General features: G+C 48.3%; 1 protein-coding gene across 1 annotated transcript in view; it reads left to right on the top strand.

The window, feature by feature from the left end:
• The window catches only part of NOL11 (nucleolar protein 11), a 64,238-nt gene that overhangs the window by 16,046 nt on the left and 21,537 nt on the right, over positions 1–26,655 (top strand). The window contains exons 9-12 of the mRNA XM_088468530.1: positions 5,469–5,592; positions 6,591–6,673; positions 25,649–25,720; positions 25,815–25,999. Coding sequence (XP_088324656.1) covers positions 5,469–5,592; positions 6,591–6,673; positions 25,649–25,720; positions 25,815–25,999 — 464 coding nt within the window. The remainder of the gene's footprint in view (positions 1–5,468; positions 5,593–6,590; positions 6,674–25,648; positions 25,721–25,814; positions 26,000–26,655) is intronic.

Raw genomic sequence — 26,655 nt, 5'->3', positions numbered from 1 at the left:
ACCTATTCTGGATGCTAACTTGCTTCCAGCATGTAAAATCTCCTGGTGGGCAGCAGGCACTGCCACATCAAGTAGTGACCAGAACCTTTGCACTGCAAACACTATCGGCAGAAGTGGCTCAGTTCTCCGCGCGGCTAGTAATGTGGCAAGTCACAGACAGTCCCCAGACCAGACTTGTTCTCACATCCACATTCTCTCGCCGTGCTCCCCCTCTGGCAGCCCGCCAGGAGTCCTCCCCATTCTCCTTCCCTTAGATGCTAGGCAGCCATCTTCAAATCTTACACTCATCTTGCCTGCGTAGAGTGCTGGGTCTCCCCCACGCTATACCTCACGCGGGCAGGTCATGATTTTTCTCAGCCCACCTTATCTAGCCATATGGTGCTGTGCTGTACTAGTGTTGCAGGTTTCTGTTATGTTCTCTCCTCTTCAGCTGCAGGTGTTAGCAAGGGGTTTGTTAGAATAGGTATGTCTCCCTGCTCCATGTATGCTTGCATATTTTAAAGCCTGCTACATTTATTTCCTGAAACGTTAAATTGCATCATATCTTCTCAATCAGGATTGGTTTTTTTCTTCATAATTTGCTGTGTAAATTTAGTTAGTTTTTATTTTTAACCTGTAAATAACCTTCAGTTCTTATCAGTATCCCAAATTAGCCACTTTAGTGCCTTCTGAGGGTATTACGGTGCATTCAGGTATAATGTCTACTGGGAATTTTTCCAGAGTTTTCTTAGAGAGTGGTGCTTCTTTCCAAAAGTCCATTTTTATTGCAAGAAATGTCAGGACAAAATTGTTAGTTGTCAGGACTCTGATTTCTGCTCTGCAGCCGCGCAGTTGTAGAGATCCCAGGCAGGTAGCAGACCCTCTGCCGGAGCCAGTGTGGGCTTCTACCCTGTCCCGGACCATGTTAGAAAAATGTAACCTTTCCTGCGGATGAGCGTTGGAAGGCCCCGCTGTAGTATCTGTTCAGGGGTTGAGAATGATCTTCAGCAGGATTCTGATTTTAGAAATTTCCTCCCTACAGAAGGAATATCTTAATATCACAGTGAAAGTGGAAGCCTTCATAAACGCGGTTAAATCCACACTGTTGATTAAGAATTCAGGGAACACTCCTCCTCAGGATTTGTCCTTATTTAAATGCAAGAAGAAGGAAGCAGTAACCTTTCCTTCCTCCAAAATTTGAGGATTTCTTGGGCTCTCTCAAATAAGCGGTTCCAGGTCTCCAAGCATATTCTGTTATTTACTCCCACCTTCTGACAGGAATAAATGGGAGACACACCCACCTTGCCTTAAGATTTTCTTAAGGCAATTTTCTCGGTGGCTTGTGCATCCATGTGACCGGCTTATTCGTCAGCATGAGTTTCCAAGGCCTTTGAAATGTGGGCGAACTCCCTGTACAATGCCTTCCACTCACTGTGGAAAACATCCAGGAAGCAGCGGCTTATCTGGAAAGGCAATCTTTTCGCCCAGAGCTTCGTCAGTGGCGGCCAGGTGGGCACTCTGGCTGTGCACGTGGCAGCCCGACACGAAATCCAAAAAGTCCCTTTCAGTGGCAAGGTGCTTTTTGGCCCAGAACTGGACAAAGTTATTGCTTCCGAAGCAACCTCTAAGTCTGCCTTTCTACCACCCATGACTCTGAAGTCAAACATTTTCTCCTTCATTCACAATGACCGCCATGGTACCAACCCTTCTATTGGGGCCATGGTTCCTATTCCACAGGTGGTAAAGCTAGAGGTAGATGCTCCTGGACAGGTTGCAATCCCGCTTCTAAGCCTTCAGACAAGCAGTCTGCTTGATGGGCTGTTCTCTCACCTGGGGGTTCTCCTACCGTGGAAAGGCCGACTTCAGTCTTTTTGCGAAGTGATAGCGGACGAATTTGAATTCTTGGATGCGAGGCATTGTAAAATGGGGCTACGTTCTAAAGACGAGGTTCCTTCCAGTTGGTTCTTCACCATGAGTCTGCCAGGGTCCCGCAAAACTCCCTCAAGTCCCATCTGGCCTTGGATGTTTCCCCTGTACTGTGTTTTTATTCCAACCTCTTCGTAGGAAATTGTATGGTTGGTTTCGTCCCATTCTGAAACTGAAGTCGCTGAACATTTATTTCCGGGTTTCCAGGCTGGAGTCCCTCAGGTCCATTATGCACTCTCTGGGAGTGGAGGGTTTAGTGGTGTCCCTTGATGTCAGGGATTTTTATTTGCATATCCTGATTTAGGAGAATCAGTGTTTCCTGTGCTTCGCGTTCATCTTGGACCACTACCAGTTTTGGGCTGTGCCCTTTGGTTTATTGACTGCTCCTTGGGTGTTCACCAAGGTGATGTGGCTGATTGGCGGAATTTCTGTGGTTTTGTAGTTTCAGGATAAATCCTTCTCTGGACGATCATTTCATTGCGTCACAGTCTGCAAATACTCTATTGGAGCACATGTGAATAACCATTTAAATCCTGCAGTCCAACGGTGCAAATCCAGTCTTGTGCCTTGTTTGCGCATGATACACTTGAGAGTTCTCTTGTAAACCCAGGCTTAGAGTGTTTACCTCCCTCGGGACAAGATTGTCTCCATGCAGACCATGGTACGATCGCTTCTCCTTTAGCAAGATACCTTCTCATAGATCATCCAGTCAAGGTTTGATCAGAAAACTGCCACAGCGGTTTCCTACATCAATCAAGGAGCCTCCAAGCCATGTGCGAGGCTTGCAGGATCCTCAGGTAGTGGAACTGTTTCTCCCATCTTTGTTGTCAGTCTGTCCCAGGGGTCAACAGCCTCAGCCGTCAGAATGTCCAACTATAAGAATAGTCTCTTCATCCGAAGGTCTTCAACAACTCGTGGACCACTGGGGCCGCCCCTCCGTAGACATGATGATGTCTCATCTGAACCACAAGCTGACCCACTACTGTTCCAGGATCCAGGGACTTTTCTAGTAGATGCGTTGTCTGTCCCGTGGTCATCCTGCTACTGTACATCTTTCCCTCAATGTCCTTCCTGCCTTGGGTCATCTGCAAACTAAAGCAAGAAGGCAAGGGTGCCCATCCTGGTCACTCTAGATTGGCCACACATGGCGTTGTACCCCGACCTCCAATGAATGTCTATAGCCCCACCTTCACGCTTTCGTCTCAGGATGTAACTTCTCTCACAGGGTCCTTTCCGTTTTTTTTTCTTGCCTGGCTTTGACAGGGTGACTGTTGAGACAGCCCTCCTGAAGTCTAGGGGTTCACTATGCTGTATGCCAGGAGACATGTATTTGCTAAAGTGTACTACCGGGTGTGTAAAGCTTACTTCTCCTGGTGGGCTCTTTGGAAGCTGGATCTATTTCTTCAAGATTCTGTCTGTCTTCCTTGAATGTTCAGGTTTCTGCCCTCTCCATTTATTTTCAAAGACAGCTGTTCTTCCTGCAGTGCAGAATCTTCTAGATTGGGTGCTACACATTTAGCTCTCCTTTGTCACTCGTATGCGCCCTGGAACTTGGTTTCTCTGGGCTCTTCCAACAGTCTCCCTTTGAGCCTTTGCAATCAATGGACCTCAGCTCACATGGATGATGGGTTTTCCTTCTGGTGGGCTCTTCAGCTCGTCAGGTCTCGGATTTAAGTGTTATCTCACCGATATCCATTCCTGATTTTTCACCTGGAAAGTTCTCTCATTGTCATATTAATCAGGAGATTGTGGTCCCTTCATTTGCTGTTGAGTATCACTTGGAGCTTCAGTCATCTTTACGGTCTTTGAACGTAATGTGTGCTCTTCTATATTGATAGATCTAAGGATTTTCTTTGCACAGGCTGTGTGTGTGCTTTATTTTGTTAAGGTGGATTGGCCTGCCCATTGGATTAGGGCAGTCATCTGTCAGGCTGATGCATCGGCTAACCTGCCGTTTCCAGAATCGGTGATGACTCACTTGACCTGGCCTGTGGGGACGTCGTTGTTGGCTTGTTGTGGCGCTTTTGGCAGAGAGGCTTTGTATAGCTGCCACGTGGTCCTCGTCACACACCTTTAACAGCTTTGGGATGCCCCATTTTTGTCTCCAGTGTCCCCCATGGCTTAGAGAGAACATGATTTTGGTTCTTACCTGATAAATCCATTTCTCTGGTGCCATAGGGGATACTGGATGTCTTCCCTTATGCTCCTGGGTGGTGGTTTTGGGTTGCGGCTGGTTTTCTCCTCTTGTACAATGGGCTTTACTAGTGTAAAATGCTTGCCCCAGGCGAGGTATAGAGTGCAGGAGCCTGAACTGAAAGTTTAGTTCCCAGACTCCTCTAGCACCATTGTTTCCCATGGCATCTGAGAAATGTATATATCAGGTAAAAAACAAAATCCAGTTTTATCCTTCATGTCTACTAAAGGGGGTATTACTAGGATTAAGGTGTGGTGCCACAATTTTTTCATTATACTTTTTTTTACCAGGAATTGTCTTCTAGATGTTATACCTGGATGCTTTACAGTGTGCCAGTTTGATGGATGTCAGCACAGACGCAGGTGGTGGTGCAGCCTTTGCAAAACCTGCGTGGCCCTCTCTATTGCTGAGCTTGTCTAGCTCGCCACATGTAATTTGGGAGATAGTATCCTCAAAACAAACAGGCAATTACTCTGCTGTAGTGAGGGCACTTGGCTAAGGGCTTCCTTTCTGTAGTGCCGCCTGCAGATGAATGGACCTGGGCACAGAGCCTGGTGATATCAGTGGCAGGCTTAGTTAAGGTTCTCCCTCTCTAGTACTAGCTAGTACTCACTTGTTGGACTTGGCCTTGGAAAAGTGTGACCATTGTGGTAGATCTGTCCTGTGGGAGATCAGAAATTCAAATGCCCCTCTTATGCAGTGCGAAGTGGTTGAGGGTTCCTTGTGCTTTTCACTAGACAAAATAGATGCAGGGGATGACGTGCAAGGTGCTATAGTAATTAAATTTCTTATGTCGGGAGGAGTATGCATGTTTGACAATATATGAGTTATGGTGTGCTTTTGCATCAAGGTTTGGGAAAAGTAGTCTTTGATCTTCAGGACTGTACAATTTGCACAGTTTAATGCAAGGAAGTGCCAGATTGATGCCATATTAAAATGAGTCCGGTCAAACCACACTTGTATTTCTTATTGGTAGCTATGAGACAAACCTGCAAAGTTCTCCAAAAATGTTATAACTAGGGATGTGCAGGCTCGGTTCTACTCTGTTCCGTTCGGTTTTTTTTACCGAATCTTATTGGCTATCCAAAACTTGTGACAGCTGAAACCCAATAAGATTCGGTAAAAAAAACCGAACGGAACAGAGTAGAACCGAGCCTGCACATCCCTAGTTATAACCCTTTCTACATACACCGATGTTGCAGACACTTAATAACCTCACAATGTCTTTTAGGTGGGGCACAGGCAGTGTTTACTACTTTGGCGTTCCAGTCTTTCTTTTTAAAGAGTGCGTCTACTTCTATCTTGGTTATTAGTAATTGTGGTCCTCTTAACAATTTAATGACCTGAATTTTCCCACTGCTTTCCTCAGCTCTGGAGTTATGATAATAAACTGTACATACCGCATGAGAACACTCTGCTAGTTATACGGTACATCTGTGAGCCATCGTGTCTGGCATCTGCATTGGGAAAAGGTGGCATTTTCGGGAAATCAGGTAGGATTCGATTTAATTTTGTCTAATACAGATGACATTTGATATTAAAATGTTAATGTCATTTAACTTAAAATGGGAGCAGAGTAAGAAAATTGTATAAAGTGCGTTTAAAAGACCATTTGTTTGAGCTTGAGGGCCTGATTCAGAAGTGCATACTAATGCAGCCACGTCTGCATCTTTTGCCACAATGTGACTGCTTTATGCTAATGCCGCAGCCAATAGGATTCTCACAGAGACGCCCACTGGCTGCAGCGGTAATTAGACTTTGTGTATTAAGTAGCACCATCGGCTGCCCCATCGAACATTACATCAGCCCTATGGAGGTGCAGACTATATGTCTTGGTTGTCAAAATCAGTGCAACTGCGGCAATAGATGCAGTAGACCGCAACATCCCTGCTACTGACTAACCACCCTTCTGTTACCACCAAGGATACCCACTGAAATTGCCCCACTCTGCATCTAAATTCGTTGTGCGGCTTTCAGTGGTAACCATCAGGACGCAAGCGCAGTGCGACTTGGATGCATGCGCAGACTGAAAGCACCAGCTGATAGCGTGCGGCATTGACATATTGTACACCAGGCTCTGTCCCTCATTTATAAATGAATAAATTGATATGTTATCGGACATCCAAGTTCAAACTCAAGGTCTTCAACCAATGTACACTGTTGGGGATAGGTTTAGCTGTATACTATACTCACACCAAAAAAAAGAGGGTGGTTTTCAACAGAAAGCATGAATGGTGCAAGCTATGCACAGTTTGCCGAAACCTAGCGTAGATCAATTGGATATGCTCTCTATTTCTTTTCATCCTGTTTGGGACGATTTATAAAGTAATCCAGTAGTAATTCCACTTAATGTGTAAAAATCAGTTGTGTGTATTAATCTACTGTACTAGATCATTAGAGGTATTTTTTGTGATGATAATTCTGTACATGATTGTCCTAGGTATTCTTTACAAGCCATATGTAATAATTTGTTTGGTCCATTCTTTCTCAGTTCTAGAACCTGTTCCGATTGTAAATTGGGAATTATTGACTGGGAATGCCACACAACCCAGACAATTAGCATCAAAGAAAGGAGTAAGTCCCCATAATCCTTTTTGTGTGAATATTGTGCATTGGTTCATGTATAGTTCAAAAAAACTTTACCCGTCATTATGAGGTATTGTGTGTAGAATTTTGAGGACAAAAATAAATTTATTCCATTTTGGAATAAGGCTGTAACATAACAAAATGTGGAAAAAGTGAAGCGCTGTGAATACTTTCTGGATGCACTGTATGTGTACAACTCTTTTTTTGGTAATGTATATGTGAGATTTACTTGAAAATGTGTTCTTTTAATGGTGGACGCTGGAACACTAGGGTATAGATTTGGCATGAAGAGACTGGCACTTTAACACTCAAGAACATTTTACTAATAGAGGAGTCAAAGTTGAAGGTTTAGCTTAGAGACTCTACAGCTCTGGTTCAGAAACCTGTGCTTGGCGTATAGAGAACGGTCTATCATATTACGTCAGACCACAGGGGAGGAGTTAACCCGGTGTTTTTTTCTCACTGCACACTTCCATGCTGGTGAAGCATGCCAGAACTTCCTGTCTCGGACACACTGAATGCTGGCTGATGTAGCCTGTCGCTTTACGCTGTTATTTGGGTGCTACTGTTTTTCTCTTTCTCTATACTGTTGGGGGGATGATCTAAAGGGTGGATTGTCATAAAGATATTTTCTTTCTGTAAGAATTTGTTGTAAAATGATTGTTTAATGTTTTTTTCTACTTCAGGGTCCATAGGGGGTCCACAGGGTTGACCTTGGGGTATAGCTGGATCTGGATCCACGGGCACCACGCAGTTAAAGCTTTGCTGCTCCCAGGATGCACTTGGGTCCGTCGTCCTCTATACCCCGCCCCCGACCACAGGCACATCAGTTTTAGCTGGTGCCCGGCCGGAGTCGGGTCACCCTGGAGCAGTGGGGCTGCATAAGCAGCCCCTAAGCTTTATTTGAATTTTTTTTTTATTAAAGAAGATTTTATTATTTTATTTTTTTACTATCTTCAGAGCGGCAGCATAAGACTGTCCATCTGGACGTCCATGCTGCCGCTCCAACAAGCCCCGTGACGCCGGTACTGATCCGGGGATCGCAGCGGGACCCCGGAGTCAGTGCTAGCGTGGCTCCGGGACCTCCCACAGACTGCTGCTGGACTCAAGGGGCCAGGTAAGCTGCGTGCAGCGCTGTCAGCGCTGCGCGCGGGGGAAGTTATGCAGTCTTTATGCCGCCGGTCTCTGGGGACAGACCGGCGGCGCTAGTAGCGGCGGCGGGCTCCCCCCTCTGTGGAATACCCCGCGTGTCCGCTGGACCACCAGGGTGTAAGGCCGGCAGGGAACGGCGTCCCTGGGGTTCCATACTAGCAGGGGAGGCGGCCTTCCCTGCTTGAGCGGCTCCTCCCCTCAGCCCAGCGCGCCTTCTCTCAAGCGTGCTGGCGTCGCTGGGCTGTGCTCTTTCGGCCACTCCTCCTCAGAGCTCTCCGGCGGCCATCTTCCCAGGCAGCAACGCAGAGCTCCCAGGCAGGCTTCCAGTGAACCGGTCCCCCTGCGTACCCCTCCCCTGATCAGGACAGTGTTCGCAGCGCTATAGCCCTCCCAGACACTGAATCTGGGAGGTTGATTGTAGCTGAAGGTGCAGTGAGTATAACTTCCTGCATGGTATGTGACTATTGTTAGTGCTGCTGTCTGTGCTTTTTCTACTTACTGTCAGCTTTTTACCTATCCCTTTCCTTCTCCTACGGCCCGCAGGTGCGTGGGGGAGGGTGTTCTTTCTGTGTACCTCACTTATATAGATCTATGTATTTGTGAGGTCCGTCACATACAGCGGTGTGCTACTCAGTACCAGATTGTGGGCTGTTTGTGTTGCATACTTGGGTGTGCGTGGGTGTTATACGCCTTACCTCATTTTGGTGATGCACGTTTATTGCAAAAAGTTTGTGTCATGTCTGATGAGGAGAATGAGCGCTCCGAGGCTCCTGTGTTGTTTTCCTGCCGTCGCTGTTCGGCAGGGGTCGACGGGGCGGATTTGTCTCAGGACGGTCTGTGCGGGCGGTGCCAGCTGGTGCCTGGTCCCTCTAAACCCCCGGTGGCGCAGGATCCTCCGTGGGTGATGTTTACGCAGGTGCTGGCGTCGATCGCGGACCGGCTTGCGCTCCCGACTGCGGCCCCTTCTAGGGCGTTGCCCCAGCCTACCATCCCCCGTTCCCCAGGTGTGACGCGTCTGGTGCAGTCTCCGCCCGGGTCTCAGACTGTGGGTCCTTATGCAGGTTTGCTTGTATTTGTGCAATCTCCCACGGTGCCGCAGCAGTCCATGGTGCCGTTTCAGGGGTATCCTCAGACGGTGCCCCCTCCCTGGGTGGATGTCCTCTCCAGCTCTGTTCAGAGCCTGGCGGCTTCGTCATCGGCCTTTCAATCTATGTTGCACAGTGATTTGCCCCCACGGGCGTCCAAGCGACCCGTTCCGGCTTCAGTGGCGGCTCAGTTTACGGACACGGATGTGTCTTCGGATGACGGAGAGATCCATGAAGACTTTGACTCGGATGCCGGGGCCCAGGAGGTGGAGGCTAAGTCCTCCATTAATGTGCCAGCATTGGTTAGGGCGGTGCGGGCCATCCTTCATATTGAGGAGGATGTGCAGGCACCCAGGTCAAAGTACCCTAACTTTAAAAAGGCCAAGGTGACTTCGACGGTTTTTCCCCTGTCAGACCAGTTAACGGATCATATGGCAGGGGCCTGGCAGTTGCCCAGCAAGAGATTCCAACCGCAGAAACGGTTGGCTTCAAACTATCCGTTTCCTGAGGCTCATTGCAGGAAGTGGGAAACTCCGCCTGCGGTGGATTCCCACGTTACCCGCTTAATTAAAAGCGCTACGCTGCCTCTGCCGTCTATCTCCTCCCTGAAAGATCCCACGGACAGGAAAGTGGAGATTTGTTTAAAGTCTATTTACTCACTCTCGGGGGCGGTGGCCCGTCCGTCCATGGCCATCTCTTGGGTGGCTAAGGCCATCGAGAGCTGGGCCAACGCCTTGGAGGATACCTTTCCGGAAGATTCTCCGGAGATCCAGAAAGCGTTGATAGGACAAATGAGGGATGCGGCTTCCTACATCGGGGAAGCTTCGTTAGACGCGAGCTTGCTGACCTCTCGGGTGTCGGCTGCAGCTGTGTCGGCGCATCGGTCCTTGTGGCTGAGGTCTTTGAGAGCTGACGCGGACTCCAAAAAGGGCCTGGAGGCCTTACCTTTTAATAGGGAGTTGCTTTTTGGTCCAGACTTGGACAAAATTGTGGATACGCTGGCTAAGTCTAAGTCAGCCTTCCTCCCTTCGGCTTCTGCACCTACCAAGGTACGGAGCACTGCCTTTCGGTCCTTTCGGGTTCAGGGCAAGGCTAAAGGTCAGTCCTTCCCGAGGCAGTCGGCGACCAAGGCCGCTTCTAAAGAATCAGGCCTGGAGTGCCAGGTGCCCTTCTTCCAAGCAGGAGGATAAGCCCTCTGCCTGATGGGACGGGCCTCCCTCTGGGGGACCCCAGAGTGGGAGGCCGACTTCTTCTGTTTGCCCAGTGCTGGCACGATACCACCACGGATGCCTGGGTTCGAGAAGTGGTCTCCCAGGGGTACGCCCTGTCTTTTCGGGACAGACCGCCCCGCCAGTTTTTCTGCACCAGTCCTTCTCAGGATACGACTAAGACCTTACAGATTCAAGTAGCCGTAGAGTCCTTGCTGAAAGCAGGGGTCATTGTTCCCGTTCCTCAATTACAAAGAGGGATGGGGTACTATTCTTCTCTGTTTCTGGTGCAGAAACCCAATGGTTCTCATCGCCCTATCCTCAACTTGAAGTCTCTGAACAAATTCCTCAGAGTTCCCAAGTTCAGGATGGAGACGTTACGTTCCATCATTCTGGCGATGGAACCGGGGGATTACATGGTGTCCCTGGATATCCAGGACGCCTACCTCCATGTTCCGATAGCACCTTCGCACCAGAGGTATCTGAGGTTCGCTATCCTTCAACACCACTATCAGTTCCGGGCGCTACCCTTTGGTCTCTCCACGGCACCGCGGGTGTTCACGAAGATTATGGCGGTCATGGCCGCACATCTGCGGAACCAGAATGTACGGCTGCTGCCGTATCTGGACGACCTCCTGTTGCTGGCGAGCTCCCCGGAGGTACTGCTTCAACATCTCTACCTGACGATCGCTTGCCTGCAAGCGCACGGGTGGCTGATAAATTGGAAAAAGTCCTCCCTGATTCCATCTCAGCGGATGGTTCATTTGGGAGCCCTGCTGGATTCTCGTCAGCAAAGGATCTTCCTGACTCCGGAGAAAGTCTCCTCCCTCCAGCTGCAGATACACAGTTGCCTGAGCAGTTGCCGCCTGTCGGTTCATTCGGCTATGAGAGTTCTGGGGTCCATGGTGTCGACATTCGACATGGTGGAATTTGCCCAGTTCCATTCCCGGCCCCTGCAGGGGCTGATTCTATCAGAATGGAACGGGTTACCACACCGGATCCGCTCTCAGTTCCTGGTGTTGTCCCCGGAGGTTCGGCAGTCTTTGGCTTGGTTGCTTCAGACGGCTCATCTGCTCGAGGGGCGCCCCTTTTGGATCCCGGACTGGGTCCTGCTCACGACGGATGCCAGTCTTCGGGGTTGGGGAGCAGTGACCGGCTCATTATCGATTCAGGGTCGTTGGTCCGCGGAAGAAGCTCTTCTTCCCATCAACATTCTAGAACTGCGGGCAGTATACAGGGCCCTGCAGTCATCCGGCCCCGCTCTTCACGGAAGGGCGGTTCAGGTGCAGTCCGACAACGCCACCATGGTGGCGTACATCAACCACCAAGGAGGAACTCGCAGTCGGGCAGCGATGTCTGAGGTGTCTCGCATTCTTGCTTGGGCGGAGTGTCACATTCCAGCGATCTCGGCAGTCTTCATTCCCAGAGTCCTCAATTGGGAGGCGGACTTCCTCAGCCGTCACGACGTGCATCCCGGGGAATGGTTGCTTCACCCAGAGGTGTTTCAGCTACTCGTGGACAGGTGGGGGCTGCCGGAGCTGGACTTGATGGCCTCCCGTCACAATCACAAGTTGCCTGTTTACGGGTCAAGGACAAGAGACGCAGGCGCCTGTCTGGTAGACGCGCTGTCGGTGAAATGGACGTTTCACCTGGCGTATCTGTTTCCTCCGATATCCCTGCTTCCACGGGTTCTGCGGAAATTCAAACAGGATGGCGGCACGCTCGTGCTGGTAGCTCCGGCGTGGCCCAGACGTCCTTGGTACTCCGATCTGAGGTGCCTCTCCATCGACGCTCCGTACCTTCTTCCTCAGCGTCAGGACCTATTGTCTCAAGGGCCCTGCCTTTACCCGGATCTGGGTCGGCTGTCTTTGACGGCGTGGCTCTTGAGACAGCCATCTTAAGGTCTCGGGGTTTCTCCAGTTCGGTCATTGGTACCATGCTTAGGGCACGCAAGCCTGCTTCCGCACGGATTTACCATAGGGTGTGGCACACTTACTTTCGGTGGTGTGAATCCAGAAGCTATGATCCTCAGGTGTTCCGGGTTTCCAGAATCTTGGGAGTTCCTTCGATCAGGTTTGGACCTCGGCTTACGCCTTGCCTCTCTGAAGGTTCATGTGTCTGCTTTGTCCGTGTGGTTTCAACGTCGGATTGCTACACTACCGGATGTTCACACCTTTTTCCAGGGTGTTCTCAGGATCCAGCCTCCCTTTGTGCCTCCGGTGGCTCTTTGGGACTTGGCGGTGGTACTACGGGTCTTGCAGGGTCCTCCTTTTGAGCCGCTTGAGTCGGTGGAACTCAAGTGGCTGACGTTTTTAAGACCGTTTTTCTCCTGGCAATTGCTTCTGCCAGGAGGGTGTCAGAATTGGGGGCGCTTTCCTGTCGCCCTCCCTTTCTGATTTTTCACTAGGACAGAGCGGTGCTCCGCACTCGTCCTGAGTTTTTGCCCAAAGTGGTCTCAAAGTTCCACATTAATCAGGAACTTGTTGTGCCAGCTTTTCAGTCACCTGATCTTTCAGCTGGTGAGGCTTCCTTAGATGTAGTCTGGGCACTTAGAATTTATGTGGACCGGACTGCTTCGGTTAGGAAGTCGGATTCATTGTTTGTCCTCTTCGGTTTTCACAAGAGGGGTTGGCCTGCCAACAAGCAAACGTTAGCCCGTTGGCTTCGTTCCGTTATTTGTGAGACTTATGCACAGGAGGGTTTACCTGTGCCAGCCTCTGTTAAGGCTCATTCCACTCGTTCTGTGGGTCCCTCTTGGGCTGCTAGACGTGGCGCCTCCGCTGTTCAGCTGTGTAAGGCGGCCTCTTGGTCTTCAATTCAAACGTTTTTGAGGTTCTATGCGTTTGACACCTTCGCCTCTCAGGATGCATCCTTCGGGCGCCGGGTGCTCCTTTCAGCACAGGAGCGTCCCCGCCCTTAGTTGAACTGCTTTGGGACATCCCCAAGGTCAACCCTGTGGACCCTGAAGTAGAAAACAAGAGATATGGTAAGAACTTACCTTTGTTATCTCTGTTTCTACGAAGTCCATAGGGTCCACAGGGCGCCCGCCCTGACGCACCTGGCTTCATATGGGCTATATGACTGGTCACCGGTTTTCCGTCTCCCATTTCTGTGAGTATGGTTTCTTGTGTGTTCCAGTCTTCCTTCTCTCTGTTTAGTCTCCTCCTCCGGCCTTAGCTGCTTACCAACTGAGGTGCCTGTGGTCGGGTGCGGGGTATAGAGGAGGACGGACCCAAGTGCATCCTGGGAGCAGCAAAGCTTTAACTGCGTGGTGCCCGTGGATCCAGATCCAGCTATACCCCAAGGTCAACCCTATGGACTTCGTAGAAACAGAGATAACAAAGGTAAGTTCTTACCATATCTCTTGTTATTTGTGTCTGAAAATGAGAGTAATTTGTGCATCCACTCTATAATCTGTTAGTGTGGTGTATTTCGTCTAAGGTTTATATTAAGGATTTCTACTTCAGGGTCCACAGGGTTGACCTTGGGGTATAGGTTGGGAACCAAATCCGGGCACCACGCAGTTAAAGCTTTTAGCTCCCAGGATGCACTTGGGTCCACTCTCCCTATAACCCCACCCCCAAGCCAGAGGCACCTCAGTTTAAGTTGGTGCCCGGCCGGAATCGGGTCACCGTTTAGTGCAGGGAGGGCTGATTAGCAGCCCCTAAGCTTTATTTTTTTCTAAAGGACAGAGTTTTTTATTTTTACTTTGGATTCTTCAGAGCGGCAGCGTCAGACTGTCCATAGGACGTCTAAGCTGCCGCTCCGTCACCCCGCTGGCGCTGAGACGCCAGTACAGATCTGGGGATCTCAGCGGGACCCCAGAGTCTGTACTAGCCGGACTCTGTGGGCGCCCAGGACTGCTGCCGGATCCACGGGGAGCAGGTAAGGCGCGGGTCACCGCTTGCGGTGATCCGCGCATTTGAAATGCAGTCCTGTGCCTCCGGTCTCTGGGGACAGACCGGAGGCGCCGGCAGTGGCGGCGGGCCCCCCATACCCCGTGTGTCCACTAGACCACCAGGGACTTAGTGTTCGGTGCAGGGAGCCGGCGTCCCGGGGGTTAATAGCCGGCCAGGGGAGACAGCCTTCCCTGTTACAGCGGCTCCTCCCCTCAGCTCAGCGCGCCTTTCAGTATCCATAGTCTGGCGTCGCTGAGCTGCTTCCTCCGCGGGCCACGCTTCTTCTGAGGTCTCCAGCGGCCATTTTCTCTGTGGTGCAGCAGAGATCTCCGGAGATGGCAGTGAGCCCAGTCCCCCTGCGTACCTCACCATCAGGTCAGTGTACACAGCGCTGTAGCCTTCCCAGACACTGAATCTGGGCAGTTGAATGCAGTGTAATAGTGCAGTATATTATATGACATGTTTATGTATATATGTGTATATCTGCATTGTATGTGACTTATGCTAGTGCTGACTGTACTTTATTCTCTCACCTGTCAGTGTATATCTATCCCTTTCCTTATCTGCCCTAATACAGCTGTACTTGGGGTGGTTCTGAGACTCACATTTATATACTTGTTAATATTTGTGAGGTTTGTCACATACTGTTGCGTGCTGCACGTTGCCATATTTTGAGTGGAACTGTGTGTTGCATACGCTGAAAATGGGTCCCTGCAGTTAATTTTTAGTATCAGTCAGGACCAGTATAGCGCTGCTTGATCACAAGGCTTGGTCAGATATGTCTGACCAGGAGAGAGCGTTATACTGCACCCATTTTTACTATCCTGCAAGCCATGTGCTGCAGGTGTTAGTGCGGAGGATTTAACTCTTAAAGGGTTCTGTATGTGGCGTCATCGGGTGCCGGCCCCTTTCACGACCCCCTTGGGCGGTTTGTTTTCTCGGGATCCTCTTAATTGCGGATCGCCGGGCGGGCACCATTGTTGTACCTCACTTGGGGTTACTTCACCATAATGCCCTTTTTCATCTCAGGGTATCTCGCAGTTTCTTGCACTCTTCCCCTGTGACACAGACTACCGCTCCCTACAGGGGTTTTTCGAGTATATGAATTCCCCCTGGTGCCACAATAGTCTGTCATGCCCCTTGCAGGGATTACCACAACAGCCACCCTGGGTGGATGTCGTTTTTCTATGAAATGCAAATTGGCGTGGTTGACGCCCTGTGGTTACTTCCCACTTGGCTCTACCATGAACTGGATACTGTTTTGGGCTCTTTCCCTCTTACACGGGGGGAAGCCTATCTCAAGTATTATTATCCCTGTTTTAGGGCTGGTAGCAGGTCCATTCTGGTTAGAGTGAATGTTGACCTGCACCTGTATCATACACCCTCAGTATTACGTGCCTTCTGGTTCCCTGTTGCTGACTAGCGGGTGGATCGCATGGCGGGACTCTGGCTGTTGCCAGATATGAGGTATTACAACAGTGTTTGGTCTCCTGTCCCAAATTCCCTGAGGGTCATCATGAGCCCCTCCTGGGGTGGATGGGCATGTTACTCGTATGATTACAGACGTTACTACGCCTCCCATTCCTGCGTGGTCGGATTCTTCTGATCCGTAGGGGGTAACTCTGCCTGAAATCAGTATACTCGCTTTCAGGGGTTGTTACCCATCCTACCATGGCTATAGCATGGTTGGTTAATACTACTGCATACTGAGCTGATGCATTTGTAATGTTTTTTCCCCTCCAACATGTCTGGGGTTCAAATGTATTTGGTCGCTCACGTAATATATGCAGTTGTCATAGGTGGACATGCCTATATTGGATACCAGCTCCTAACTTTCAGAGTTCCGGCTGCGACGGTATCCTCCGTAATACCCTATGGCTGCGCTCTGGGAATGCAGAGGTGCAGATACCATCTATAGGGTATATCTTGTTGGGTCCTGACCTTGACAGTGGCAGTACAAATTTCCCGCCTTCAGCTATGCTCACTATAGGGCCTCAGACTATTAAGTCTTTTTGTCCTCTGGGTCAGCCTAAAGGTCTGTTTCTTCATAGACTGTCGGCCTTTACAAGGGCCGACATATCTAGTTCCGAGCAGGCCTGGACTGCCAGCCGATCCTGCTTCTGAACCTACGGATATATCGTCAGCCTGACGAGACAGGCCTACCACTGGGAGATGGCGATTTTCTCAGTTTGCCCGGTACTAGTGTCTAGTTGCCGCGGCTACGTGGGTAGGAGGGTACGCACTCTCTTTGCTCAGGCGGCCTATTTCCATGTGATGGTACTCAGGCCCTTATTCGGAACAGGGCCTTACAAATCCAGAAAGCTATACAGTTGTTGCGGTAAGCGGAGCTAATTGGGCCATCCCCACTTTCTCAGCGAGGGACTGGTTGTTCTGCTTTCTTTCTGGTGCGGTGGCTGAATGGTCCTCTTTGGCCTATTCTCTGTCTCATTTCCCTGAACCAGTTCCTAAAGCTACCTGGGCTCAGGAGGCAATCCCTATGCTCCATCATACTATGTTTGGAACCTGGGGACTTTATGGTATCACTGGATATACAGGACGCGTGCCTACGGGTACTTACAGAGACCTTACCTCAGCATGGACTGAGGTTTGCTGTATCACAGCACTTACGATTTTTCGGGCTCTGCCTGTTGGGACTGCTCTCAGCCCCACAGGGGTTTACCAGCGTTTTGGATTTTCTGACAGTTCTTCTGTTCAGTATATCCCAATGCTCCTGTACCTGGATGGCCTCCTGCTCTTAGCAGGATCACCGGGGTACTTTACAGCCGGGTCAGGTTGACTGTGGCTTCTTCAGGGTGCAGACGTTTAATCAATGGGGAAAAAGTCCTCCCTGCATCCCTTTCTGGGTATTCTTCACCTAGGAGCCCTGCTGGATTCTCAGAATCTGAGAATTCTTCTGGCGTAAGACGGCATCTCCACTCTTCCATTAGGAGTACATGGATGTCTGCGCAGTCGACATATGTCTTTACACTCTGGGATGCATGGTCCACTATTCAGTGTCTGCCTTTGGAAGGGTGGAATGGGCTTAGTTCCATTCCAGGCCTTTCCATAATTGGCTTATCTCCAGATGGAACAAGTTTTTTCTGTCTGATCACTGTTCAAACGATGATGCTCTCCCCGGAGGCAAGTCTGTCCCTTTTCGGGTGACTATGGCCATCTCGTCCAGGGTATTCTTTGCTAAGGACAGTGTCTGGTTCGCATCCGTTTCAGTGCAGTTGGATGTCTGTCGATTCCACCCTGTCAATTAACTTGTTGGAACTTTAGCCTGTCTTGGGCCTTCACTCTGGCATAGCCCTTGTTTCCCGGTGAACCTGAAAAAGTTCAGTCCGACAGGGTCAGAACAGTGGCTTCCTTTTTAGCAATACTGTTCGTTGGGTGGCAATGTCAGGTATGTCATACATTCGGACATTGTCTGAGGGTCTCCTCCCGACCATCTCGACAGTGTTCATTTCAGGTGCTCTCCATTGGGAAGCGGGAGTCCTCAGCCATCACGACGTGCATCCAGGGGACTAGTCTCTACCCCAAGAGAGGTTTCATCTCCTGGTGAGCAGGGAGGGGGGGTCCTCCTGAGGTGACCCTCATGGCCTTCTGACTCTATCACACTATGGTGTTACAGTCCAACTCTGGGGATTCTGAAGCAACCTTCAGTGACTCTTTGTCGGTGAAGTGGTTCTTCCAATTTGCGTACCTGTGTTCTCCGGTCTCCATTCTTCCTCGAGGGAAGTGTTTCAATCGAGACGGAGATGCTTTCCTGCTGGTGGCTCCTGATTGCCCCAGATGTCAGGGGTACTTGGTTTTTCGGAGTCTCTCCATCGATACTCCATTCCTGATGCTTCACTGCCCAGACCTGTTGTCTCAGGGTCCTGGGGTTTGCCTTGGACCTGGGTAGTTTGTCTTTGACTGCGTCCCTACAGTGGTCTTACGGCTTCCCTGGCTTTGTCATCGTTGGAATGATTAGAGCACATGGATCAGCTTTTGCTGGGACCTACCACAAACTGTGGCAGCCATAATTCTTATGGTATTATACCTGTCGATATGATCCTCTGGGGTCCAGGATTTCCAGATATTCTGGCATTCCTTCCGGCTGGCTTGGGTTTCACCCTCGGCCTGGCCTTCCTGACAGTGCGGATCTCTACACTGTCAGTATGATTAAGATATGGAATTGCTCCGCTCTGATATCCAGTTCATCCTTTGGAGTGTTTTCTGGATTATGCCTCCATTTGTCCTCCCTAGGTACTCCTTGGGAGTTAGTAGTGGTTCTTCGTTAACTCCGGGGAAAGTTAATGGAACCGCTGGTTGTGATAGCCATTACATGGTCTATTGCTTTGGCTTTCTCTCTTTCTCTCAGGGAGTTTATATCACCCAGGTGAGTGTCGGAATTGGGAGCGTTCTCATGTGGCTCCCTCTTCTGGAGGGCATCTTGTCAGGGTGTGAGTTGCTCTCACCCTGTGTTTCTTCTTAGTGATTTTTAGGTTCCATATTATTCTGGAACTTATGGTGAGGCCATTCAGTCCCCAGTCCTCTCGGCTGGTGTGGCCTCATTGACTGTGGTCCGGCCTCTGTGGATTTATGTGATCCGTTCAGGTTCCTGACGGAAATCGGACTCCTTATTGGTGGTCTGAAATTTCTGGTTTTAACAGGAAAGGATGGCCGGCCTATGGCCAAATGTTGGCTGGACGGCCTCGTATGTCTTCTTCAGGGGCCTACCCATGGGTAGGCCTTTCTGTTGTTGATGCTTGTTTTTTCTCGGGCCATGTAACCCTCGTGGGTGGCTCGCTGTGGCGCCTTGGCTGTTTTGCCTTGCTAGATGGCCACATGGTCTTCTGTCCACACCTTTTTAAGGTTCTAGGCATTTGTTTCCTTTGCCTCTCCGGATGCTTCCTTTTTGGCGGCGGATTCTCCTCTCAGCACAGGAGCGTCCCCTCCCTTGGTTGAACTGCTTTGGGACATCCCCAAGGTCAACCCTGTGGGCCCCCTATGGACCCTGAAGTAGAAAACAAGAGATATGGTAAGAACTTACCTTTGTTATCTCTGTTTCTACGAAGTCCATAGGGTCCACAGGGCGCCCGCCCTGACGCACCTGGCTTCGAATGGGCTGTGTGGCTGGTCACCGGTTTTCCGTCTCCCATTTCTGTGAGTATGGTTATCGAGTGTTCCAGTTTTCTCTCTCTTTTTCTCTCCTCCTCCGGCCTTTGGCTACTTACAAACTGAGGTGCCTCTGGCTTGGGGGTGGGGTTATAGGGAGAGTGGACCCAAGTGCATCCTGGGAGCTAAAAGCTTTAACTGCGTGGTGCCCGGTTTTGGTTCCCAACCTATACCCCAAGGTCAACCCTGTGGACCCTATGGACTTCGTAGAAACAGAGATAACAAAGGTAAGTTCTTACCATATCTCTTGTTTTTGCAGTTCCTCTCTTTAACCTACATTTATCTACCTGGGTTAACAAGACAATGGATTGGTGGGCCGATCAACTTGGAGATGCTCTTTAGTCAAGGAGACCGCACTCAGAATTGATATTGATAGATCGCATCTGTGACTAGGCTATCTACTTGGATGTGGCATCCATAGATGCTGGGTTGGTTTCTGCTTAAACTGTAGCAGTAAGAAAAATTAGGGCCGTATTCAATTTGAGGCATTAAGTCCGGATTTGCGGTAATTTACCGCCGATGACGTCATTATCGCCTGTTTTAGTTTTCCTCCATATTCAATTTGAATGACTTTCCACCTAGGCGTTAAGTCAATGCAATGTAATAGGCGGTAAAGTATGAATGGCAGGCGTTAAAAAGTGCAGAATTGGGGTTTTGGGGTGCAACATTTTGGGAACCCCCGTGCAGCCTTCAGACAGTCCCCCAAAGGTAATCTGTGTCAAAAAATAAATTAATTAAGGGCACCCAAGTGTTTTTTTGATTGCAGGTGTTTGCGGCAGGTGGGTTTTTCATGATTTTTTTAAGTCACTTTAGCAACTTTTAAATAGGCTGATCCCCATTTTCAAGTACCCCAAATTTGATGGCCATAGTTGTTTTGCCCTAAAAAAACTTCTAAATGCTCTTCCTATAGTGATCCCCCATGTCTACACATCTTTAGGGGGTCCCTAGAATATTTCCCGAAAATTCCCGTTTTTTTTAACCTGTAAAAAAAAAAAAAGTAGTAAAAATGTACAAAAAAAAAAATTACATAAGGTCCCCCCCAAAAGACAAACCAGCCCCAGGCTTGCTAGCCAGTGGTGGTTTCTGAAAATACGGGGAACAAAATGTGTAGGGTTCCACCATATTTTAGAAACCAACACCAGGCTGCAGGGACTAGTGCTGGTTTTAAATATAGGGGGCAAAAAGGACGTGGTGTACCCCCTATATTTAAGACCAGACCCAACCGACCGGGGTGTAATGCCACAGCCCGGAGACCCAATCACCGGGGCTCCAGGTCCAAAGCATTAGCACCCCAAGTCGGTCAGCGCTAGCCGGAGATCTCGGGGGAGTCGGGGACCCCCCCTAAAAAGGGTCCCCCCCTCCCGAGCACCACAGGCTTACGCTGAAGCCCAGGGCTCTTCCCCATACCCCTGGCTTGGTGGGTATGGAGGTAATGGGGGGGCCAAATAATGTAAAACTATTGTGTTTTATAGTGGAACTTCAAGTGCCAGCATGCCTGCCTGCCATTTTGCACTTGTGGAACAAGTGCCAGCAGACATGCAGCACCTGTAATTTCACTGTAAAATAGTTAAAAACACACACCTACCCATTCACACATACTTACCTATGCCAGATGAATCTGTCCCCTTCTCCAGTAGAACATGGCCCTGCAAGGAAGATTTCATACTCCTATATCCTTGCGCTTGTCTCCGCAGCATCCCCGGGACTTGGAAACACAAAAAAAAACGCGTTTACCCGATCCACGCAACAGCTATCAGTATGTGTGTTGCCACACATACTGATAGCTCCCGAATGCCATCTGATGGGACTGAACGGGGCTTTGCAATCCCATCAGCCAATCAGCGGCCGTGCTGACTGTAGAGCGGCCGCTGATTGGCTCCGACAACTGACAGTTCCCACATGGGCGAGTCAGCCCACGTGGGAACTGTCAGTTGCTGGAGCCAATCAGCGGCCGTTCTACACTTAGCGTGGCCGCTGATTGGCTCACGGGACTGCAAAGCCTCGTTCAGTGCTGGCAGCTGCCATTCAGGAGCTATCAGTATGTGGCAACACACATACTGATGGTTAAAGCGTGGTTCAGGTCAACTCTTTTTTTTTTTTTGACAATGCCGTGGATTACTGCGGAGACCAACGCAGGATATAGGTGAGTATGAAATCTTTCTTGCAGGGCCACTCATCACAGATTTCTACTTGACAAGGGTACGGAACATCTGGTATAGGTAAGTATGTGTGAATGGGTAGGTGTGTTTAATAACGTTATACTGGACACTGTGTGTGTGTGTTGTCTTTTTTTAACTATTTATTTTACAGGGAAGATACAGGTGCCGCATGTCTGCTGGCACTTGTAGTTCCACTGTAAAGTACAATAGTTTTACATTATTTGGCCCCCCCATACCCACCGCTCCAGGGGTATGGGGATGAGCCCCAGGCTTCAGCGTAAGCCTGTGGTGCTCGGGAGAGGGTGGGCCCTTCTTTGGGGGGTCCCCGACTCCCCCGAGATCACCGGCTTGTGCTGATCGACTTAGGGTGTAATGCTTTGGACCTGGAGCCTCGGTGATTGGGTCTCTATGGGCTGTGACATTACACCCCGGTCGGTTGGGTCTGCTGCTGGTTTTAAATATAGCGGGTACCTGACGTCTTTTTTGCCCCCTATATTTAAAACCAGCACTAGTCCCTGCAGCCTGGTGTTGGTTTCTAAAATACGGTGGAACCCTATGTCAGTTTATTTTTTTTTTACTTTAATTCCGTTTTTTTTACAGGTACAAACAGAAGGGGAATTTTCGGAAAATATTCCAGGGATCCCCCTAAAACCAGACTATCTTTTGCAGGCAAAAACAGGGGTACCCATAGTGACCCCTCCATTTCTAGACATCTATAGGGGGGTCCCAGGCATATTTCCCGAGAATTGACGTTTTTTTCGTAAATGGGGTCAAGGGTCATTTTTAAAAAACAGGGATATTTTTTAAATTAACTATAGCAAGTGAAATAAAGTTTAGATTTGGGGTTTAGGGGTGCAGGCTTATAAAAAATAGCCTGTACTTTTGGGAATGCCCCCTTAAAACGAAACGTTCCAAAAAAAATTGTATAAAAAAAAAAAAATCAGGACACCGAACCCCCCCCCCCCCCAAAAATAATAATTTTGGGGTGACAAAAAAACAATTGTCAAACAAAAAGCCAAACTAACAAAATTAATACTGGTTGGGTCCCCAAGTATGTGGCAGGTGTTTTTTTTTTTTTTTTTTTGCGCAGAGTAGCGGCAGGTGTATTTTTGCAGAATTTTTATAAAATTACCTTTAGGGACTTAAAAATTTGCTAGCACCCATTTTCATGTACCCCAAATTTGATCGGACCACTTTTAAAAACGAAAAAAAAAAAAAAGCTAAATGCTCTTCTGCATCACTTCTTCAAAGTCGGGGAAAAAAACACCAGCCGCGGTTATTTAAAAACCCCGACTTTCTTCTGCAGGCAAAAACGGGGGTACCCATAGTGATCCTCGAGGTCTGGACATCTTTAGGGGGGTCCTACAATTATTTCCCAAAAATTCCCGTTTGTTTTCGCCGATCCAAGTATCGCCGGGTGCCGTTTTCGCTTACTTTCAAATTGAATACGGGGATAGGCGGGCATGCGCTCTATACTTTAACACCTACAAAACAGACGAAGCCGGCGGAAAGTCCGAGCCGCGTTAAGTTAACGTGGCTCGGCTCAAATTGAATACGGGCCTTAAATGGTTATAATCCTGTATTATTTTTTTCTCTTTGCTACTTATGAGAGGTTATTCTTTTTGCTCCTATTGTACCTGTGGCATGCCTCCTTGGCTTTCCAAATCAAGAGACCAATCATCAGCCTCTTGTAGTGTTAAGTTTGAGGAAAAATAGCTTTGGTCAGCCTGTTGCCCAGCTGCCAGACAGGCATGATGGGTACTACTTCCACCTCAGACCCTGTGTGGAGAACTTGTTTCATGACAGGTGGTTAGATCACTTTTAGTGCTTTGACACAGGATTTTTTCTCCTCCGGTTTCTTAATAGACACTTGGGGATTCCATCTCAGTTGGTTCTTCACAAAACATCTACCTGCTGTTCGGCAGAAGTGTCGGGCCATAAAATAGTTTTACGCACATCTTTTTCTTGTCCAAAGCCAGAATGCTGCTTCCGACATATTCTCAATCTGAAATCTCTAAATGTGCAGTCTTTTAGGTCTTTGGTTAACAGTATGAAGCTGGGGAGTTAGTTGTGTATAGTTATAAGGGTTGCCTACCTCCATGTTTCCTTAAGGAAGAACCACCAGTCTCTCGTGCTTTGCGGCTCTGGATCATCATTTTGAGTTTCAAGCTTTACCTTTTTAATTTGCAACCTCTCAAAAATTTTTTACCAAAACTGTCGTGTTTATGAACATTTAATCTCAGAACTAGGGAGTAGCAGTTATCCCATATCTGAACGACCTCTTGCTCAAATCTTCATCTCTGTTGAAGCTTCTAGCTCTTGTCCAGGTTATGGAAGAGATCCTGGTGTCTCCTGGGTGGAGAAGTCCAACCTAATGTTGTTACAGAGTAAGTTGTTCTTGGTATGATCTTTAACACCCTCTGTCAGTTTTTCTATCACAGGCCAAGGTCAGGTTGGCAACATGTTTCTGTTCTCCTCTGCATGAGATTCCTCAGATCAACCTGCTCAAGAAAAGGGACATGTCTAATCTGTCTCCGCAACTCCAAAGACTTTTCTCTCACTTGCCTGGTGGTTGTAATCCCACAATCTGAACAAGTGTTGTCTGATCACTCCGATTGGATTCGGATAACAACAGATGCCAGTTTTAAGGGATGTTAGGCGGTCCTCCAGTGGACATTATAGGGTCTTTGGACTTTAGGAGTCAGCCCTTCCCAAAAATGTACTTTTGTTCTCAGGCTCTTTTACAAGGCTCTTTTTCAATGCTCAAAACCATGGCTGTGTTTCCTCAAGTTGCTCCCTTCCTGCAGGTTCAAAAAAGAATTTATAGAAAGATCCAGGATGATTCTAGTGATTCCAGATAGGCCATGGTATTCAGACCTACCGGATATTCTGGAAGTTTCTTCATTCCGCCTTCCACTTGGTCCTAATCTCTCTCGAGGGACTTTCCAACACCTGTGTTTAAGTCGTCTGGCTTTGACTGGTTGGTTAAAATCGCCCTCATAAAAGCCAAGATTTTCTCTGGTGGTTTCCAGAGCATGTTGAAAGCTTGTAAGCCTTAGTTTCTTCTCTTCCTCATAAGCTTCTCACTAGCAGACAAGATCATAGGGTTAGCAGAATGCAAGTTTAGTTTACCATTTTACTCCAAAAGGGTTTGGATGCTGGTTTATGGTTAGGAGCTTTTGAAGGTCCAAATCTCAGCCTTGTCGATTCCACTCCAGCGTCATTTTGCACAACTCCTAGAGATTCAGAACTTTTTTCGGGGCTTCTTCAACTACAACATACCTTTTGTTCCTATTGTCTCCCCTTAGGATCTGAATCTTGTCCTTAGGATCTTGCAGACTGTACACTTTTAACCTTTAGGGGGTGATTCAAATGTTTTTGGTCACCCAAACATAATGAGTGCCCACTGGAGCAATTCCATTGTTCCTCCCATAGGAGGATATAGAGGGACCTGGTTAAAACATTCCTCACAGTCAGGCCCGTCTATACCCCAGTGTTCCAGTGTCCTCGATGAAATCAGAGAAAAGAAACTGGCGTGATTTGTTTCTCTTGGTGGTTGTAAAAACAGTAAAATTGGACATTGAGGGAGGAATTCAATTAGCCGCCAGCTAATTGATTCCCGAGCTAATTCAGTTACCGCCGAAAACTCTGACCTTATCGGGGCGTGGCCCCTTAGTAAAAAAAATAACAACCATGGCAGCGCTGAAGGGGGGGGGGGGGCTCGGTGAGCCACTAAGCCAGGGGTAGATCTGGGGAGGCCGCAGAGGAGACTACTACTCGGTGGCAGCAGTCTCCCTAGTCTCACTGCAGCTCAGCACACAGCAGTGTATGCTGGGCTGCAGGCAGGAAGCCGGACACCATCTAAAAAATTTTTCACCTGCGCGCAGGCAGGTTAAATGAAACCCACAATAGGTGCCGTTTTTTTCGCGATCTTATTCCGGATCTTATGTTTTTCACCCGAAAACTGGACATTTTTTGTGCAGTAAAAAATGGTGTAATTGAATTGCCCCCTCCGTGTGTTAGATCACCTGCCCAGTATGATGGCACTGTAGAGATTTCTTGTGCATATTTCAACTTCTGTGCAATATTAGGATGGGTGGTATGTGAACTGCACCCTCTGAGGCATAAATAAAGTAGAAAAGGTGGGTGCAGGGCTCTGGGCTAGTATTGTTGTAATCTTTAATTTTACTTTAATGTTTATTTTCATTCTATGTACAGTATTGTATTTTTTGCTTTTTTTTATGTTGCCTTATGTTATACAAGAGCTGTGAGTGACATTTATTTTCTCGGTTTTTAGACAAGATTAAAAAATAAGCCAGACTGCAGTGAGAGCAGATGTCAGCTGCAGGATCTCCTCTCTGATATCCAGGTATGTGACCAGTGGTTCACAACTACTTCTTAACTAGTGCGAAGAATGCAGTCCACACTTTGTATGCATCAACCTATTATTATATCTGTCACAGACCACCCCGGAAAAACAGATTCCTTCTCTTGTTCAGCGAGTCGTATCAGGCCAAGAGCTGCCAGATTTCCAGATTGCTACTAGTAAAATGATGCAAGGACTGGTAAATCGCTGCAAGAGTGACCCAAAGTTCTACCCCCAGACTTCGCTCATTAAACTCATTGAGACTAAACTGCTATCATACAGGTACAGTAATGAGCAGCTCTAGTGAATGATGGCTAATAGTACATTTGACTGGTTCTGGGAGCCACATCTGGATGAAATGTTATTCCCTAAGAGATGCCTGTTCAACCATTATATGATCCATCTTAAGCCTTGCAGAAGTATATACAGACTATGGATTTACAAATACCAGCAACAGCTATATAGTGTATATACAGTCAATTCTGGTGTCTCCAACGAACGCCAGCACTTTATTGAATATTGATTGTTTTAAAACTGTTCTGCTATTCACTTATTCCAAAAATGAGCATCATAGTAATAACCACTTTTAGGTTTCTAGAATTTTCCATAATCTAATACCAGTGGCATTCTAAGGTATGAAATGGGTTCAGCAAACTTTCTAGTAGTACAAGAACAAAGATTTTCTGACACCATATGTAGATAACAGTGAGGAGACTGGTTCAGCAGCATTCAATAGAAGTAGAAAGATGTTTCCAACATTTAGTTAGTTATTTAAAGGAGAGGAAGGAGCATTCTAGTGAATAAAGGCATATGACACCCACACTGTAGTTTGTTTTGTGTTATAGAACCAGTCTTTATTCTGTTTGTTAAATATGTAGATGAATCTTTTGAGACACTGGAGGACCCATTTAAATGGACCAGTGTCCTGCATACAGTGT

This window comes from Taudactylus pleione, unplaced genomic scaffold (genome assembly GCF_031769625.1).
Source record: "Taudactylus pleione unplaced genomic scaffold, aTauple2 ptg000012l, whole genome shotgun sequence".
In the NCBI taxonomy this organism is placed as follows: Eukaryota; Metazoa; Chordata; class Amphibia; order Anura; family Myobatrachidae; genus Taudactylus; species Taudactylus pleione.
The sequence above is the reverse complement of the archived record's forward strand: the minus strand, read 5'-3'. Positions and strand labels throughout refer to the sequence as shown.